At 40.9% G+C, this 17,019-nt stretch overlaps 1 protein-coding gene across 9 annotated transcripts in view; it reads left to right on the forward strand.

The window, feature by feature from the left end:
• rerea (arginine-glutamic acid dipeptide (RE) repeats a) overlaps positions 1–17,019 on the forward strand; it is a 123,857-nt gene that overhangs the window by 93,245 nt on the left and 13,593 nt on the right. For 6 of the 9 annotated variants that reach the window (XM_034209263.1, XM_034209264.1, XM_034209261.1 and 3 more), the window contains 5 exons: positions 2,090–2,138; positions 2,971–3,095; positions 3,920–4,019; positions 5,476–5,574; positions 13,723–13,803. In XM_034209263.1, the coding sequence (XP_034065154.1) occupies positions 2,090–2,138; positions 2,971–3,095; positions 3,920–4,019; positions 5,476–5,574; positions 13,723–13,803 (454 nt within the window). Of the gene's footprint in view, positions 1–2,089; positions 2,139–2,970; positions 3,096–3,919; positions 4,020–5,475; positions 5,575–12,686; positions 13,058–13,722; positions 13,804–17,019 lie in introns of those variants that run through there. The other 3 variants (XM_034209268.1, XM_034209269.1, XM_034209270.1) reach the window with 3 other exon arrangements.

Consider the following 17,019-nt stretch of genomic DNA (forward strand, 5'->3'; position numbering starts at 1 on the left):
CATCTGTTGGCTGCTTCTGTTCATGTATACCTGCAGTCTTTAAGCAAACTCCTGAGAGCTTCCTGCTGCGATACATCTGTATTCTGCCTCCTCTCTTTGGACCTGAGCAGCATTCCTTCTGAATGTAGGCCGTCTGGATTTGCCTGAGTAAAACATGGCTGTTCTTATTCTGGTGCACAGGTCCTCGTTTGTCATCCTTACAGTCTCCTGCCAACAGACTTGGCCGACTGCACATTGTCAGGAACACATTTGTAGAACATTTTCCTCTCAGCACGAACAAACACAGATTCACATTCAGGTAGTCCGTAGACTACATGCAGGCGTTCATTCGGTAAAACTATTCAGCAGTGTAGATAAAAAGTATATCAAAAACAGGATTATGTATTTTTTTATTCAAGTTTCGTTCAAATGTAATCAATCCATAAAAATAGTTAGTTATTAGTGGGCCTACATCTGCAATTGTATAACATATTGATATATTTCTCGATAAATCGTAAAGTTCTTTAGTTTATAAAAGGTTTAAAAATATCAATCAGTGTTTCCCAAAGCCCAATATACCTTCACTTTGGACTATGTGACTGTTGCCAGCATCCATAGTAAATAAAGAATCAGTGATCTACTATTTATGAGCGACTAAAAGGCCTTAGGCCTATTACAGCCATATCCTATTGATTGATTGAAGATGACATACTTCTTTTTACCACAACTCAATGATATTTTGTTTACTGTCATAGAGGAGTAAATACATCAGAGGAAGTTTGATATGTAAACTTTTTGTTTTTATTAAACAGATTTATCAGTTATTAAAGTAATGGAAATTATTTGAATAGTATAAAACAAATCTATTTTTTTTCGTAGCTCTGGATTTAAGTGTGTTAGTTCCTTGCTACTGGCAAGTAATAACAATTCCTAAATGTTCAGTTAAATAACGGCAGGAGAGATGCTGCTCAAAGTAAAGCACAAGTATTATTAAATCTTTATAAAAACCTTCAATATGGAATCTAAAATGCTGATAAAAAATGAAACAGTCATATTTATCAGCCCTATTCATTGCTGCAATATCGCGCAGCCTGCCAAATTGCCTTACATTAAGTTAGCCTACCGGGAATGTTTATAACAAAATGAAATCAAGTATTTCGGCATGTTCTGGGGCAGCAGGCCTTCCTGGCAGGCCCGGGGTCATTTCCTGCAGGTTTTTTGTATTGGCCTTGTTGTGATATCATCAGTGCCAGTGTCTGTCAGCCATAGTTCATAAGAGTATATGGATTACTCCTCTAATCGCTCTCCTCTGTCAGTGAGTTCTGTTTAAGAAGGGAGAAGGGGAGTTGGGTCAGATCTGAACCTTCACAGTGTTTAGTGGTCTGAGGACTGTAAAGAGTCCAGAGGGCTGCGGCCTCTCAGGTTTCCTCCAGTTCTCTGTGATGGAGTGCGAGCTTCTCGGGGTGCAAATCACGCTGACAGATTCTGGGCCTCCCTGCACTTGGCTGCATGAAAATTGGCGCTGTTACCTAGGCAACAGAGGGAAAGGCTTTTCAAAAGGAACATCTTGTCATTTTCTTTAATCCACTGCAGCTGGAGATTCTGAACACTATTATTAAATTGCAGTTGCTATGGCTACCAACATTTGTGGCAGCAGCCACTCGCCCTGCAAAGCCAGCTCCCCCCACCTCCACCTCTTTTAAGGGGATTCTGTTTTATTGCTGCATCCACAATATCAGGCCTGTAAATTTGCTCCGCTCAGCTCGCTGTGCAGGAACGGTCGACTGGGAATATTCTCCTGAAATCTTTATTTGCTTTACAGAATAAAACACTATATGCTTTTCTCACATATCTGAAAATACTTCCACAGTAGGAGGTACAACCCTTGTCCCCTCGCGCTGTATCTGATCCTGACCAGGTCATGAAATGTTCCTTTTGCTGACATTTTCTTGTGAAGTTTCAGTATCTAAGGATACCCAGTTGTGACTTTGTAGTTTGTGTTGTTTAGCTGATTCAACAGGCACAATGCAGCCAGACTTCTTTCAGCTAGCCTTGAAATGTTGCCATGTAAATATTTTTGTTTCAATCTGCTGTCTTTGTTTCTTCTCAGGCGACTAAACAGCACACAAGGGGAAATCCGAGTGGGACCCAGTCACCAAGTAAGTAATTGTACAGCACACATCAGCCAGCTGTTGACTCCAGAGATGTCTCTATTGTTGTTGAAGACAGCTTGCAGCAGCCTCTTTGTTGCAAAGTTATCTTGGATTTGTGGATTTTATTACCACAAAACATTTAAAGTTCTAATCCCTTAATTGCCATTTAGTCTGGTTCATGGCATTGCTTATAATTTAAGATGTAGTAGTATTATAGTCTTGCCACTCAGCTTTACCACAATGTATCTGCAAATGACTTGAAGATCCTGATAAATGCTGTTTTAGCAAGTTTGATATAGTCTGAAATGTATTACATCTAAAACTTCTTATCTTAATATTAAAACAAAAATACAACATTAGTTTGATCAGATAATGATTCCAGTTTGTATGTAATACAATACGACACTTTCTTTAGTTAACCATGATGGAATCAAGATTCTTTAAAGCAGACGCATTTAAATAGGAATTTGCATTAAGTTTGCATTATAGCTTTTTACAGTAACATTTGCATCTGCCAGCCAAAGCTGTAGTTAAAATGTGGTCTAGCTTTCTGTAATAACTGTGTACTTATACAAACTTGCTTAAGGTTCAAACATATTTATGATAACGCTACATTTAGGCAAGTTTTGTTCCATGTTTATAGCAAAAGGGAAAGTGATCTGAGTACTGCAGCTCTGTGTTGTGTTAGGATATTGATCACTCAATCATTGTGACTGTAACTTGTCCCCACCTCGCCTCTCTGTGAAAACTTGATGACAGGGAGTTGAAAGCTGAAAGCTAGTTTGCTATTTGTAGTGTGTCACCTTCTGTCCCTCTCCTTCTCCCTGGACATAATTAGGCAAAGCTCCCCGAGCTGCAGCCTTTCCCCTCTCCTGGGGGCCAGGCCGTGACCGAGAACGAGGAGCTGGTCTGGATGCCGGGGGTCAATGACTGTGATCTTCTCATGTACCTCAGAGCCGCAAGGTGAGCCATTCAGACAGAGGGGCCAACCTGCTAATCTAAGGCAAATCATCAATGAAGTTCAAGATGGTTATTTCAAAATATGAGATCCAAACTCTCCCTCACTGTATTGAAATAATAAGTAAATACAATACTTTCAAATATCAAAGAGTCAAGCACTGTGTAGGAATTACCATAATGATAAAATATTTTTGGGAAACTTTTCACGACCGCAATAACAAGAAAACCTTCTCACGACATTTTTTGCACAATAGAACACGTTTTTAATTTTTTTACAGTTTGAATAGTTACATGTTTACGGAAATTCATGCCGTCTACATCTTTTCGGGTTGTAAAAAAAAGAAGCTAAAAAAACGAATTAAATTAATTAAATTATCATTTAACCATATTATTATTTGACTGCTTATTTTTGCTTAAGTTTACTATAAACCCTGCTGGTGTGGAATATTAGTGCTAATTATTAATGTTACACATCATCAGGTGTATCACGGGATAAAATCATGATAAAATCAAGATGTTGCAGTGAAAGTTGTACTATATGTCAACAGAATTCTATGTTAGCATTTAGTCAGGGGCCACAGTGTCAGACAGTTGTTGAAGTTGAAATTCAATCAATATTATCCTGTCAATATTTATATCATATTTGTGTTCATGCTTACCAGTTTTGTAGAGACCCTTATTGTGTTAAATGTTTCTCTACACTATTATACTGTGCATTGTTATGTGCTTGATATCAAAGCCTTGCTCAGTAAAAATGTTTACAACACAACTCTGCATTGACCTCAGTGCCCGTTGTCATGTTGACTTGATGTGTGTTGTGTCCACAGGAGCATGGCTGCCTTTGCAGGGATGTGTGACGGAGGCTCAACAGAAGACGGGTGTTTAGCAGCCTCTCGAGATGACACTACATTAAACGCACTTAACACTGTAAGTAGCAATGCAAAATATCACAAGTGCACATAATAAAAAACAGTAAAATGTGGCTTCTGAATTACAGAACTTCCACCGTTGTGTTTTATCTATGATGCAGCACTGCAGTGAGGGGAATGATAAGACCCCTGAGCCTGTTGAGTAGCCCCCTGTAGCACACCCAGCCGAGGAGGTTCGCAATACATTAGACATAATGAGAGATTTGTCTGTCACATTGACAATGAATACCGAAGAATCAAGCACAAGAAAGGGATTAGAATCATCATAAACAGGGCATTTATATTCCGACTCTAAACTAGAAAATTAACATAGCGGACAGGTCACTGTCTCTCGACCTTCATCTCTATTTGCAATTCCAATGAGTAATGCTTGTTTATTTTCCGAAGAAGAGCTCCAGCGCTGCATGTTTTAGCAAATTGAATGTGACACAGGGCTTAAAGCTACATGGTGATTGCCTTGGTCACTGCGGTGTTTATTTTCAGTCTGGTTCTTGGGTCTTTGCACAGCTTTTTCTCTTATCGCTCTAAGATCTCGCGTAAAATGTTAACCCATTCCCAGATATAAAATCAGTTTGCAATACAAATCAGCTCAATGAACTGTGTCGGTAAAGCTAAAATATTATCTTCCAAAGCCTTTTATACATTTAATTTAATTATGTATCAGAATTACAAGCTGAGCTCTGTTAAGTGCCTCGATAAACATGAATCTGTTGTCATCTTGAAATGTACTTATTCAAGATAGTTATCACCCTAACAAATCTTATTTCATTTCATTTTACTGTACAATATTACATTCTGTTCTTGTATATATCATATTCTATTTACGTGTATATAGACTTCTTGCACAATTTTTTTTATTGTATTTTTGTATTTTATTGTATGTTGCATCGTTGAAGGAGCTCGGGTCATAAGATTTCCATTACCATTTCTACACTGTAGCTTATGTGCATATCAAATCAAATCAAGTTTTATTTATATAGCACATTTATAAACGATTTTTGGTCGAGCCAAAGTGCTGTACATAAAATAAAAATAGCCTACAGTAGAGACACTTTACAGCAAATACAACAGCACAGATTGTTCAGAATATCAGTATGAGAAAAACGACACCCTCTGTCCTTAGACCCTCACATCGTACAAGGAAAAACTTCCAGAGAAAAACCCACAGTTTAAGGGGAAAAAAATGGGAGAAACCTCAGGGAGAGCAACAGAGGAGGGATCCCTCTCCCAGGACGGACAGACGTGCAATAGATGCCATGTGTAAATCGAAGAGATAATACATTTTACAGCATATAGACCGAATGTTAGGAAATGCATGTGTCTGTAATAAGAAGATGAATCCACGAGGATGTCAGCTACAATCCTGTGGAAGCCATCAGGGAAGCAGCATGACGAGACCCCTATATGACATTAAAACCTTTGAAATTGAAATATTTTGTTGTGTTTATCCTCAGCTTCACGAGAGCAGCTACGATGCAGGAAAAGCTCTCCAACGCCTGGTGAAGAAGCCCGTACCCAAACTGATAGAGAAGTGCTGGTCTGAGGATGAAGTGGTAAGAGAACCTCACCTTTTAATATGGAAATGCATTAATATGGTGCTAGACAACATAGAGTTATGGATATACTAAAGCAATGGAGTTTGTCTGATGTTGATATTAATTGCGTGGGTGCCTGCTGTCCATCAGAGCTGTCTTTGCGTCTTTAGAGGGAGCTGTTGAGAGGGAGTTTAAACAGGCTGCCCTTGGCCCAGTCTCACTAGACATCAGTAAAAGCACTCGTCAGTTTCCAGCTCCTCTAAGGCCCAAGAGCAGCTGCATCCTGTTTATCAACCACAGAATAAATCTTGAGTGTGGAAGTCTGGAAAGGGGAAAAAAGATTGAGCGCTGGTAATGTTAGCCTCCATTTGAATTTAGATGTGAATTTCACCACAGCTGTTGAAGGGCTGAAATCAGAAAATGGCAGCCCTTCTTCCCGATCAGCACGTTGTGAAGCGGGTGGGAGGAAAGTGCTGGATAACACCATGTCAGAACGGCTGAGAGCTGCTGCTTTCGACTTGATGCTTTATGACACACTGCACTACATGTTAGTACACACAATCCTTTTTAAAGATAACACTGCTGACTGATCGGACTGAAGATCTTAGAAAACACAAGGCTGTGTTAGTGTTTCCTCCTCCTCTGTGCGAATTTCCACTTTGATATTGTTTGGTAATGCTGACGCTTGGCAGTCTTTTGTTGAGCTTTGAATCCAGCAGCTCAGATCCAGAGGAAGTGAATGGGTGTATTTATCTTGTAATTGAACTGGATGGGCACATTTGAATAAAGCCAGAGCTCACTGCAGGACCGCAGCGAATCACAACAAATTAACTCAGGCATCCTTTTCTCGGCTAGTTATGAGTTTGCCTTTATTTATGCATACTCGCCGGCGACAAGCTTAACTGCTGTGTGAAGATGATCAGAGTTCTGAGCGGCCATGTTGATGATGCTTTACTGCCACGTCCACCACAGCAGGTCGACCACAGACCCCAGCCAAAGGAGCACAGGGGGGCTCAATAGTAGGAGCTGTTAGTCAATCCAGAAAATAAAGCGGTCACTTCAGTTATTCACTTATGGGTTTTAGAACTGTCCTATCCAGTGGGACATGCGTGCTGCACAAATTATATAAAAACAATTACACTATTTACATTACCTTAAACCTAGTTTTGATTTATGGCTGACATGTACACAACAATAGTAACAATAGACATAGCATAGAACATGTACATTAGCACATATATGTTTTTTGCCATGTCCTGTGTCCTTTTTCTACTTCATATTAGAACAGAAATCACATGTAAAACAAAAGAAATATTGAAATTTAGATTAAATAATTTTGTAAAATGTGTAGAAAAACTTTATTAGTCCTTACTGATAATTTTATTAAAAGGAATGCACAAAATATGGCACTGAATAACTGAAAACCAAACCGCATTGGCCTAAACGTTCCAATGGTTTTCATACAGAATAATAATTGTAACTCAGATTTACGTGTTAACTACCTTGTTTTTTTTATTTGCTCAATGAACTACACGTATTTTTTCCCTCCATCCCTACAGTTAAAATACTATGTTCATATTATTGCAATATTATGTCACTCAATGACGATTGTGTTATTGCCCAGCCCTGGGTCCTCAGCATATTTAATTATTTCTGTTACTCGGGTCAAGGTGACTCCACCAACACTTCACAGAGGGGCTTCATCTTGTTCAGACAGCATCATGTAACTGAAGTGGAGGAGCTGTTGTGTGTGTGAGAGTCCAGTACTCTGTGTTACCCATGTTCAGTGTCTGTGGGTGGAGGCTCAGCAGGCTGTTGGTGCTCCACCTGCCCCACAGCAGCGTGTCTCTGTCCGGCCAAGGACGAAACACACTTCCCTGTGATCCGATCACCAGTTGTGCCTTTTCAGCCCCGCAGCCTTGAGGGACAGGTGTAAATGCAGCACCAACCCTGACACACTCTCAGAAACCAGCCCTGCTGCTCTTCATTTATTTATCCGCCCTTCCTCCCTCTCATCCCCTCCAGGACGGGCTTCATTATTCCTGCCTGCATTCCTTCAGAGATGTGAATAAAAGTGACAGCGGGGGCTGCTGAAATGACAGCATCAGCCTGTCTGCAGGGTCACTTGTCACCCTCCCCCCTTTGACTTCTCTTGCCACCCCCCCCCACACCACCTCTCATGTGCAGCTGCTGCCACATAGCACATCATCTGAACTCTACCTCTAAAACATTTCATAATTTAAAAGGGAAATAACTCCCTTTGCAATTTCTAGCTGTTTCATTTTTGTGGGAGTGACAGTGTTGAAGGGGGGATTTTATTTAATTGTTATTGTCTTCTAGCAGGCACAGAGAATCATTTCAATTCAGTAAGATGTGCTGCTTTCACCAACGGATCGATCTTTCATTGTGAGATTATTATTACAACTTTCAGAAATTGAAAATCCATCACCGTGATGTGAGCAGCACTCTGTTTCATGCATCAGTGATGATTATAGATTACACCAAAGAACAATATCTCAATTGTTACAAAACAAATTAATATACAACTGTAAATATTTCACCCGGATCATCTAGAGCAGGAGTGTCAAACTCAAGGCCCGGGGGCCAAATCTGGCCCGCAACTTCATTTTATGTGGCCCTGCAAGAGCTTGCAAAGAATATAATACGTTTATTATACAGTTACATGCCGCTTTACAGAAGCACGTTGCCAATAAACTACATGTCCCACAATGCATCTCATTTTGTGACATGCACACTGAAGAGACTTGCAATTATTTGCCCTAGACTTTTGCCTTCAGACGTAGTTCATTATGAAGTTATTACCTTATCCGATAATAATCCAATGCAGAGGCAATAATGTAATATAATACATTATTTTATATATCTTATATATTTATATAGTCTTAAAGTTACAACCGGCGCTTTGATTGCAACGATAATGCTAATGTGGCCCGCGATGAAATTGAGTTTGACACCCCTGATCTAGAGTCTAACCTCCTTGTAGCTGTCGAGGCTAGAGCAGTGTTTGATTTAAGCACTACGAAAAAAAGAGAAAATGAAATGTGTTATTATACCAGACATTCAGACATGGAGTAGTCCTCTGCTTTTTCTAAAGTCTAACGGAGAGACGCATTCCCACAACAACACTCTGTGTTTTATCAGAAACCAAATCAATGCTCACTGCCCACTCTCTTTCCCTCCTTTTGATTTTGCAATTCTCTCAACGGCAAAAAATACAATTTTTAAACCGGGAACCAAAAGCACTTAAAGTGAAAAGCAACAAGTTGTTTATTAAAGTTGCAATTCAAGCAAGCTACATTTATTCATTATGTATTCTATAGGTATAGTTAAATCTGTTATATTATTATATACAGCTACTGTGATAGACCTAAATACCTACTGCTGTTTCCACTGCCTAGATCTTCTTTATTTAAATATGCAAAGTCTCCCATGTCCACCTCTTACCACACAATCCTTCCTTTATCATCTCAAATATTATTTTTAAGTTCAGTAAGTTGATGAACTGTGGTTGAATAAAACATTTATAAAAAAAACAAAATATGACCACAAATGCATTTAAATATAACCTATATACTTGTACAATATTAAAAAATGATATCTAATATTCGACGCAAATATTAAACCTTAGATTCTCACCTAGCCTCAGGTTATTTTGTCTGATGTTCAACCCATAAATCTTAAGATATGATTTCCCTTAAACTCAAAGTATCATATGACTTGATTATTCTCTATCGCTTGTTTATTATTTAGATACAGTCTGAGTGTCTCAATAAATCTCCATCTCCTCTCCCGTCTCAATAAGTCTGAATAGATAAACCTTTAGTATTACATCTTCTGTACCTGCAGACTTGGCGAAGGTCACTGAAGGATTCCTGCTCTCTTTACATGAAGCTGCTGTCAGCCCTGATTGTAAATAAGTGGTGCTAATAATGCATCGGCCAACAGGAGGTGCCATATAAACAATGGGCAGCAGCCTCCTCCTCGCTGTGTGTCGCCATGTCAGAGACGGAGGGGCTGATCTATGACTGCTGCGGGGCGGCAGGTCTATTCCTCCGCCAGCTGCACCGTGCCACGGCTTATCTCCGCCTGCGTCTTTAGCTGATGGATGACTGAAGCAGGCTGCCGGCAGCACAGAGGCGGGAGGGGAGGGAGGAAGATGAGGGGAAGGCAGAGAGAGTAGCGGCCCCCCAGTGGCTGAACACAAGCCTACAGACCAGAAAACACACCGCACAACCGAAAACACCACAGGCAGATAAAACACAACGCCCCGCATCCCCTGCTGCAGGCTGTGGATTATTTAAAAGTTAGATGAGCAGCTTTACTTGGCTGTTTCTCGTCTGCCGAGGGAGCGTTGTCTGCTGCATCAAGGATTTATTGTCAACAGTGCATTTTATTACCCTTATGGTGCAGTGCCAGCAATGCTTTTTAGGGTTGTTTAGTAACTAAATAGCAGGCAGGATGGGTGTGTGCTGGAATTTCCTGTCACCCCTTATGTCAGTATGAGCGAAGGAAAGCAGAGGACGTTACTCTGCCTGCCTTAAACTGGCAATATGTCTTCAAGTTTGGTATTTGGTAAATATAAAAACAGGATTTGTTTGTCGGTAAAAGCATTTTTAATCAAAACGTATAACTCTTGAACCATATAAAAACATTTTCTAAACATAGGTCTTTGTTTTTATTTACAGTGTCAGTGCAAAGAGGATGTGGGTAGTCTAGAGTCATTGCAGTCTCCCCTCTCTTCTTAAAGCATGTTGTGATTTCCTGTCGGCACACCGTGGCTAATCTTTTCACTATCTGATATGTTATAACAGACAGCAGTGTGATTTCCGTTGCTTTTGGCTAGTTGACTGATTGTCCTCCCCCCTCGGGGGTTCACACACTGCAGGCTTTAAAAAAGGTCAGCTTTTAACAACAAGTCAAGTATAATAGCTCCATATTGAGTGAAAGTGGCTTTGTTTGCTGTTGGCTGGCTTGTGTCTGTGTTTTCATTGAATGACATTTAGAAAGGAATTATGTTCCATGTCTTAGCCTGCACCCTGTTGGTCGTCATGATACCATCTTAGCACGTTTGTCTGCTTTATCTTAACCAGTTTTACAACTCCCAACAATCAACTCTGGAGCAGGAAGTGCGCACACACAACAATGGCCTATTGAATCATTTTTTTCTGGACCTCCTCCTCCTTTTATATGTCTCCTCTCCTGCCTCACAATAGTGCTCTGTTAGTCTCCGAGGGGAAACTTGGGGCGGGTGAAAAGCGCCAGCTCCCTGGAACACACTCGCAGAGAGAAGCCTGTTGTTTTTGCTCAGCGGATGGCCATTTGGTAGCGCTTCCACCCAGCCCCCCCCCTCCTCCTCATCCCATCGTTCTCTCTCTCTCTCTCGCGCTCTCTCTCTCTCTCTCTCGCGCTCTCTCTCTCTCTCTCTCTCTCTCTCTCTCTCTCTCTCCTCTCTCCCCGGCCCTCTCAGCCCCTCCTCTGCCACTGTGTTTCCTAGCAACGCAGGGCTGGAGCAATAGGAGCAGGGGCAGAGCGATTCAGGGAGCAGATTGGCGGATGATTTATTAGCTGGGCTGTAGAGCAGTGAGCCCAGGCAGCTGAAATGGAGCCTTAAACTGGAGCCGACGTGTGGAGAGGGGAGGGGGGAGCCAGCGAGAGAAAGAAAACAGAAGAGAGGGGGGAGGAGAGAGGGATCATGCACACAGCTTCTCTATGGAGACAGACGCACAGGCTGTGTAAATAGTACAGTCAGGGAACATAATTAAGGGGACATAATTAGGACAGACACACAGGCTGTATGGGCAGGTCTAATCATTGACTAGTGCTGCCGTCACTGCAAGGAAAGAAATCTCAATCGCAACTCCTCTCCAGTTGTAGTGCTTCGGTGATGAAACCGAACTCAATCCTGTCAGCAGAATCCCCGTCCGTCTTAAAAAAATAAGCTACCTCTGAAAATACTCATCTCGAATTCTTTCTCTCTCTCTCTCTCCATCCTTTGTACCTCTTTCTTAAAAAACTACATTTTATAAAACAGTCATTAGCTACGCACTTAGATTCAACTCCATGACTTGTATTGGCTGGAAAAAGGAGCTGATTTCTTCAAGTAAATGTTTACTTAATTTTGTCATCGCCTGTCAAAGTAGTAATGTAGATCCTCTGAATCTCTGCCCTTCTCTGTGGAAGTTTGACTGACAGTCCAAACGGTAATCTGCTCCTCACCCCTTCGAGTGGTCGGATATGGGTGTCGGATGTTTTGGGGGGAGCACTTGTGTTGGAGACGGCTCCATCTACTGGCTAATCAACTGCTACACCTTCAGTCTGATTAATGCAAATGAACTGCTGTCTCATGTAATGAGGACCGGCTTCTTCTATTCAGCTGTCAGCTGTTAAACGTCTAGATTTCATTCAGGCCTGTCATTTTGGATTATTTAGTCTGGTTTAACTCGGACTACCTTTTATATTTTGTCCCTCACCATAAGGCAGTTAAACTTTGTGAGACTATTGACATTGTTTGTGTAATTGAGATAAACACAGTCATTCCTTCCTGTTGTTTATATAGGTCTGTTTTTCTCGCCTGTAATTATCCCTCCTAAAAAGACAGTTGTGTTTAGCAGCTGGCTGTGTTACTTCTGTACATTTGGCCTTTTGTTCCCCATCAAAATCTGGGTATGTAAACTGTGGTTACATAACGCACTGTTTATGGCATGGAAAATCTCCTGTCCCTCAGGACATACTCCGTGTCTGGTTTTCCTTCTCACTTGTCTCTTTCCACCATGTCCAGACCTTTCTCCACACAAATTGTATCAGCCTGCCTCCCCTCTCCGGCTGGCAGCTAGTAGAGTTTGTGCCTCTGTGTGCGTGCTTACCCAAAGCTCTGAATGCATTTAAAGGAGTGCTGTGCTTTCTGTTCCAATGAAGTGGGCAGTTTTGGTGTAGTCTTTGTAACAAACATGGGCCTGGTTTTCCTGTGTGGGGGTAGAGACATAAAGCCTGCTCATGCTGTGTTAGAGGATCAAGAAGAGGCTGAAATGAGCGCTGTGCTCGGCACAAACATGAAGCACAGGAATCCACTCCGTGTTTTCCAGCCTGCTGCGAACCAGAGGCTCTCTTGCAGAAAGATCACATGTAAAGCCTTCCCCTTTGTAGTGGAAGAGCAGAGAGTGACAAGCTATTTCTTGCTTGTAAAAGAAAAGCAGGAAAAAAGCGATTTAACGTCAGAGACATTGTGGATTTTCTCCCTAATTCTTCCTATATCTGTGGCTGGACGTAGAGGTTTGTGCCCTGCTCCTTGAGGACTTTTATCTGCTTTTTGCTGGAGTTACTTGGTGGAAACGGTTGGCTGAGATCACTGAGAGACGGGGCTCGCCTCTGGAACAAGAAAGTAAATCTGTTGGTTGTCTGCTTCGCTGGTTATGAATGTTTTCAGCCTCCGCTATTCATGGCTCGCGGTCTGTGGCTCTTAAAGGAGAAGAAATACATTTAGGTAGTTCAGCTTTTTGCTATTTATCCATTTGTGATGTTGTTTTTGTGCTCAGTGAGCTGAGGTGGTATGTTCACATTGCCTTTTCCTGGGAGATTAAATCTGATGTTATAAAGTAGCAATTTCTGTCATCATGCCTTTCAATTCCTTTTACTCATGTAAGGGTATATTTGTTGATTTTAATTTTTGACATGTTTCCTGTGCTTTTTAAATTGCCAAAAAATACAGACGTAAATAGAAACTGTCTAGCATGCACAGTGAGGCATCTTCATGCTTTTAAACTCTCAAGTTTAGGCTCTGACTTCAACTTTGAATTTGTACTAACAACACATTCAACATGTATACTGTCATGTATGTTTTTATATTAGATTACATTTTCTTCAACAGTTTTTTCTCTCTAAATGAAAAGATGGGCTTAATCTCAGCGTCGCACTCTGCTTTACTTGTCATTTCCTCTCTCGTTTTGCTCTGACATGGCTGTGTTTTCTCCAGAGTTTCAACGGCGACAGAGGTTTCTAGATACACATCAAACCTCAGACTAGCAAAAGGAAAACAATGTTTTTTTGGTGTGGTGTCAGCCTCTAACTTAATGTGGTTGCAGTTTAGCTGACTTCACGGATACTAACTGGTCTCTTTTTTCCTCCCTCTTCCTCTGTGAAAAATTGCAGAAGCGCTTCATTAAAGGGTTGAGACAGTTCGGCAAAAACTTCTTCAGGATCCGGAAAGAGCTGCTGCCCAACAAAGAAACGGTAAGACCTTTACATTTTGTCTATACTGTGGAACTTTTTCGCTGTGTGTTTCATTTGTTTTATACCCACTAAAGTACGAGCTACATGTGGTTTGCTCGTAACTAATGGAAGACGCAGGCAGTAAAAATGTTTTAGTGATCATTTGAGCTGTCTTCTAACCAGAGGCCTTATTGATAAGAAGTCCTTCCAGCCAACAACTGAGCTGCATCATTGTCAGATCTAGGCTTAATGCTGTGTGTGAAAAAATGGCGTTATACCTAAAAAGAGAAAAGGCTTCATTTTCCTTACAGATGCCACTGAAACTACATGCTGAACATTAATTAGCACCCTCTGTTAGCAAGTAGTAAACAAGCTGTGCAGATGTGATGTGAGCCACTGTGTTAAAGCAGATCTCAGACCTGCTCTATCTCATGATTGTAAGTGTTTCAGCATCACTTAAGACTTTTGGAGTAGTTAACTCTAAGGTGTAGCATAATGGCTCTCACAAGGATTCAAAAGCAGGTTAACATTGGAGCCTTTTGAAGTGAATAACAGTAACAACTTCTCTAATAGTTGTGCTGAAAACCTTTGTATTTTGTATGTCAAAGTGGCAACTTGAAGATCAATTATAGAGACTGAAGACACATGCCTTTCTTTATAAAATCCAACTTCCCTCACTCCAAAATGGTGTTGCTTTCAAGAGTAAGTCATTGTAGTTAAAGACCTGAAAATTAAAACTTGCACCACTAATGTAGCATTGAGCACCTTCTACTGTGAACACAGATTATTGTGTGCTTAACTATCTGAAAGGGTACATTATAATCTGTGTTGAGCATTATACTTCTTATTTCCTGGTAGTTTTAAGAACACTGACAAACATTTTGTTAAAGAGGACAGTGATTCAATATCCGCTGTGCTATGAGGAACTGTTTGTTGTTCATGTACACGGGGAGAAGGACGTCAGTTTCACTCCTGTGAGTGTGCGTGCGTCAATGTGTTAATCATTACTGAACTGTGACTTGTTTCATGGTACAAGTGGGTCAAATCCAGGACTAGCAATCATAAACAACAGCCAGGCTTTTAAAATGTGATAATCGTGTTGGAAACAAAAACATAGCAACCACCCAGACTGTGTTGTTGCTATTCAAACGGTCTTGCAGCGTTTCACTAGCATCTCTTTCTCGTTATATCTGCATAAGGAAAACTGTAAGTGAGGTGTTTGGTTTTGATCTCGACTACTAAGGAAACATGCTGTATATGTTTCATGTTCTGCAGAGTCCTCCACACCTTTGACTAAGCTGTTAAATTATTCCTAGCATTTTGATTCATAAAGCAATGCAGACCTTGCTGTTTTCTGTCGTGCTGCTCCTGCTGGAAGTGCACCCATACAGCGCTGACACACACATCAAAGGAAAATCAGAGGTGTTTGTTATACTTCTCGCCACTTCATGTCCTCGTCTGCTGTAAGCTGAGGATATGTCGGCCCTGCTCCTCAAACACCCCCTACATTTCATGTCATATTTTTACTCAAAAATTCTTTACTGTCACCTCCTTTGTGCTACATGCTTTATTCCTCAAAGCCAATTTGAACCTCTTGAATAAGAGATTAAAGTGTACGAATACAGTTTCCTCAAAGACTTTTCTTCAATTATTCTTGCTGGTTTTGAAATATACGACTAGTCCAGTTGATTGGCTATAAAGGTGGTATTAATATAATTCAACCTGGAGGGGGAGTCTGCTTGGCAGGAGAGGTAATAGACCTCCTCCAGGATCACAGCCTGCCACCACCACAGAGAAGAGAGAGATTAATTTCCCCCCAACAAATGGAAAATAAACTGCCCTTTAAACATATGAAAAGAGGAGAAATGGACTGGGAGAGCATGGGGAGGGTAGCAGCGACCGGAGGAGAAGGGGTGAAGTGGGGCGTTAGCTCAATGAAGACACTGAAAAGCCTGGTTTAAAGTTTATTTTGTTCTGTGTGACAACAAAATAAACTGTTTCTTTATGATTAAACTTACTTTTGTGCTATCGTACTGATCTGACCGAGTGCCAGTCAATACCCCGAGGAAAGCTCTATTTATTTTTGTACCTTCTCAATCCAAAATCCTATCTGTGAAACATGAGCACAACAAGCTATTTTAGGTCCTGAGATTTTCCCATTATCTCCAGTCACAGGCACGCATTTCTGTCATTCCACTGGCATGCCAAGCCTTCAAAAAAGAAGCTGTAGCTGCAGAAAAATAACTATGTTCCTTCCTTAAGTCCTACACAAACCACTGTCGTTGAGCAAGAGCGCAAAGCATAAAACCCTTTGTGCTGATATCCAGAGGTCCGGTACCGTGTGTCTGCCCCTTATTTTCCTACCACTACCCCTGAAGTGCCAGCGCGCCTGAAACACCCGGTGCCAAGGGTAAGCACCCCGCGCTGTGTAAACACACCGGGCCTGACTAGCACTCAGGAATGCTTTATATAAAGTCACATAAAGGCCCCGAGGGGGGAGTGGGTGTGTCGTCTGACCGTCTGCTACTCGCTTTGCTGCCACCATTTCCTTCAGAGGACGTCATGCAACATGAGCTTCCAGTGTTTAAACAACTAAATGTGCTGAAATGGCAGATCCGATTGCTCCACTCCTGATATTTTCACTGAGGAGGTTTTCGGGGATAGCAACACATGGTATTTGCAGAAAACATTTGTATCAGTTTCAGCTCCTTCTGATACATCTAAACAGAAGAGTTGATATTTGAAAAAAGAGTTACAAAGTGTTGGCTTTTCAACTGTCGATAGGCCCAAACTTTTTCATTGGTGGAAAATGTTCCCAAGTTAAATGTTAAGAAATGAATGTTGAATAAGGATTGCATAAACTCTTTTGTTTGTATTAATTTGTTACATTTTTATAATTTTAGGGACAAGGCTTTTCTCAGTGTCAATATGGATCACTGATTAAAAGAAACCTCAAAAGTCAACTCATGTCTAAAAATGGATTCATTACAGCTAGTGTTTTCGTGTTCTGTGAGAAGTGTTACAAGTTACACGAAACACGTACAAGCAATTTATTTACTTTCTGTTCAAATATCATTGTATTATGTATTTATAGATCATAACAATGTTTTACAATAGCACACAGAGCAACCATAATCTAATAAACTCCATAAAGCTTTTGTTTTATGATTGTAAATTATTGTTGATAGCTTTGTGCATGCCCGAATGTTTATCAGTTCAGTTTCCCCCGAGGCTCCG

This window comes from Gymnodraco acuticeps, unplaced genomic scaffold, assembly GCF_902827175.1.
Source record: "Gymnodraco acuticeps unplaced genomic scaffold, fGymAcu1.1, whole genome shotgun sequence".
NCBI classification, from domain to species: domain Eukaryota; kingdom Metazoa; phylum Chordata; class Actinopteri; order Perciformes; family Bathydraconidae; genus Gymnodraco; species Gymnodraco acuticeps.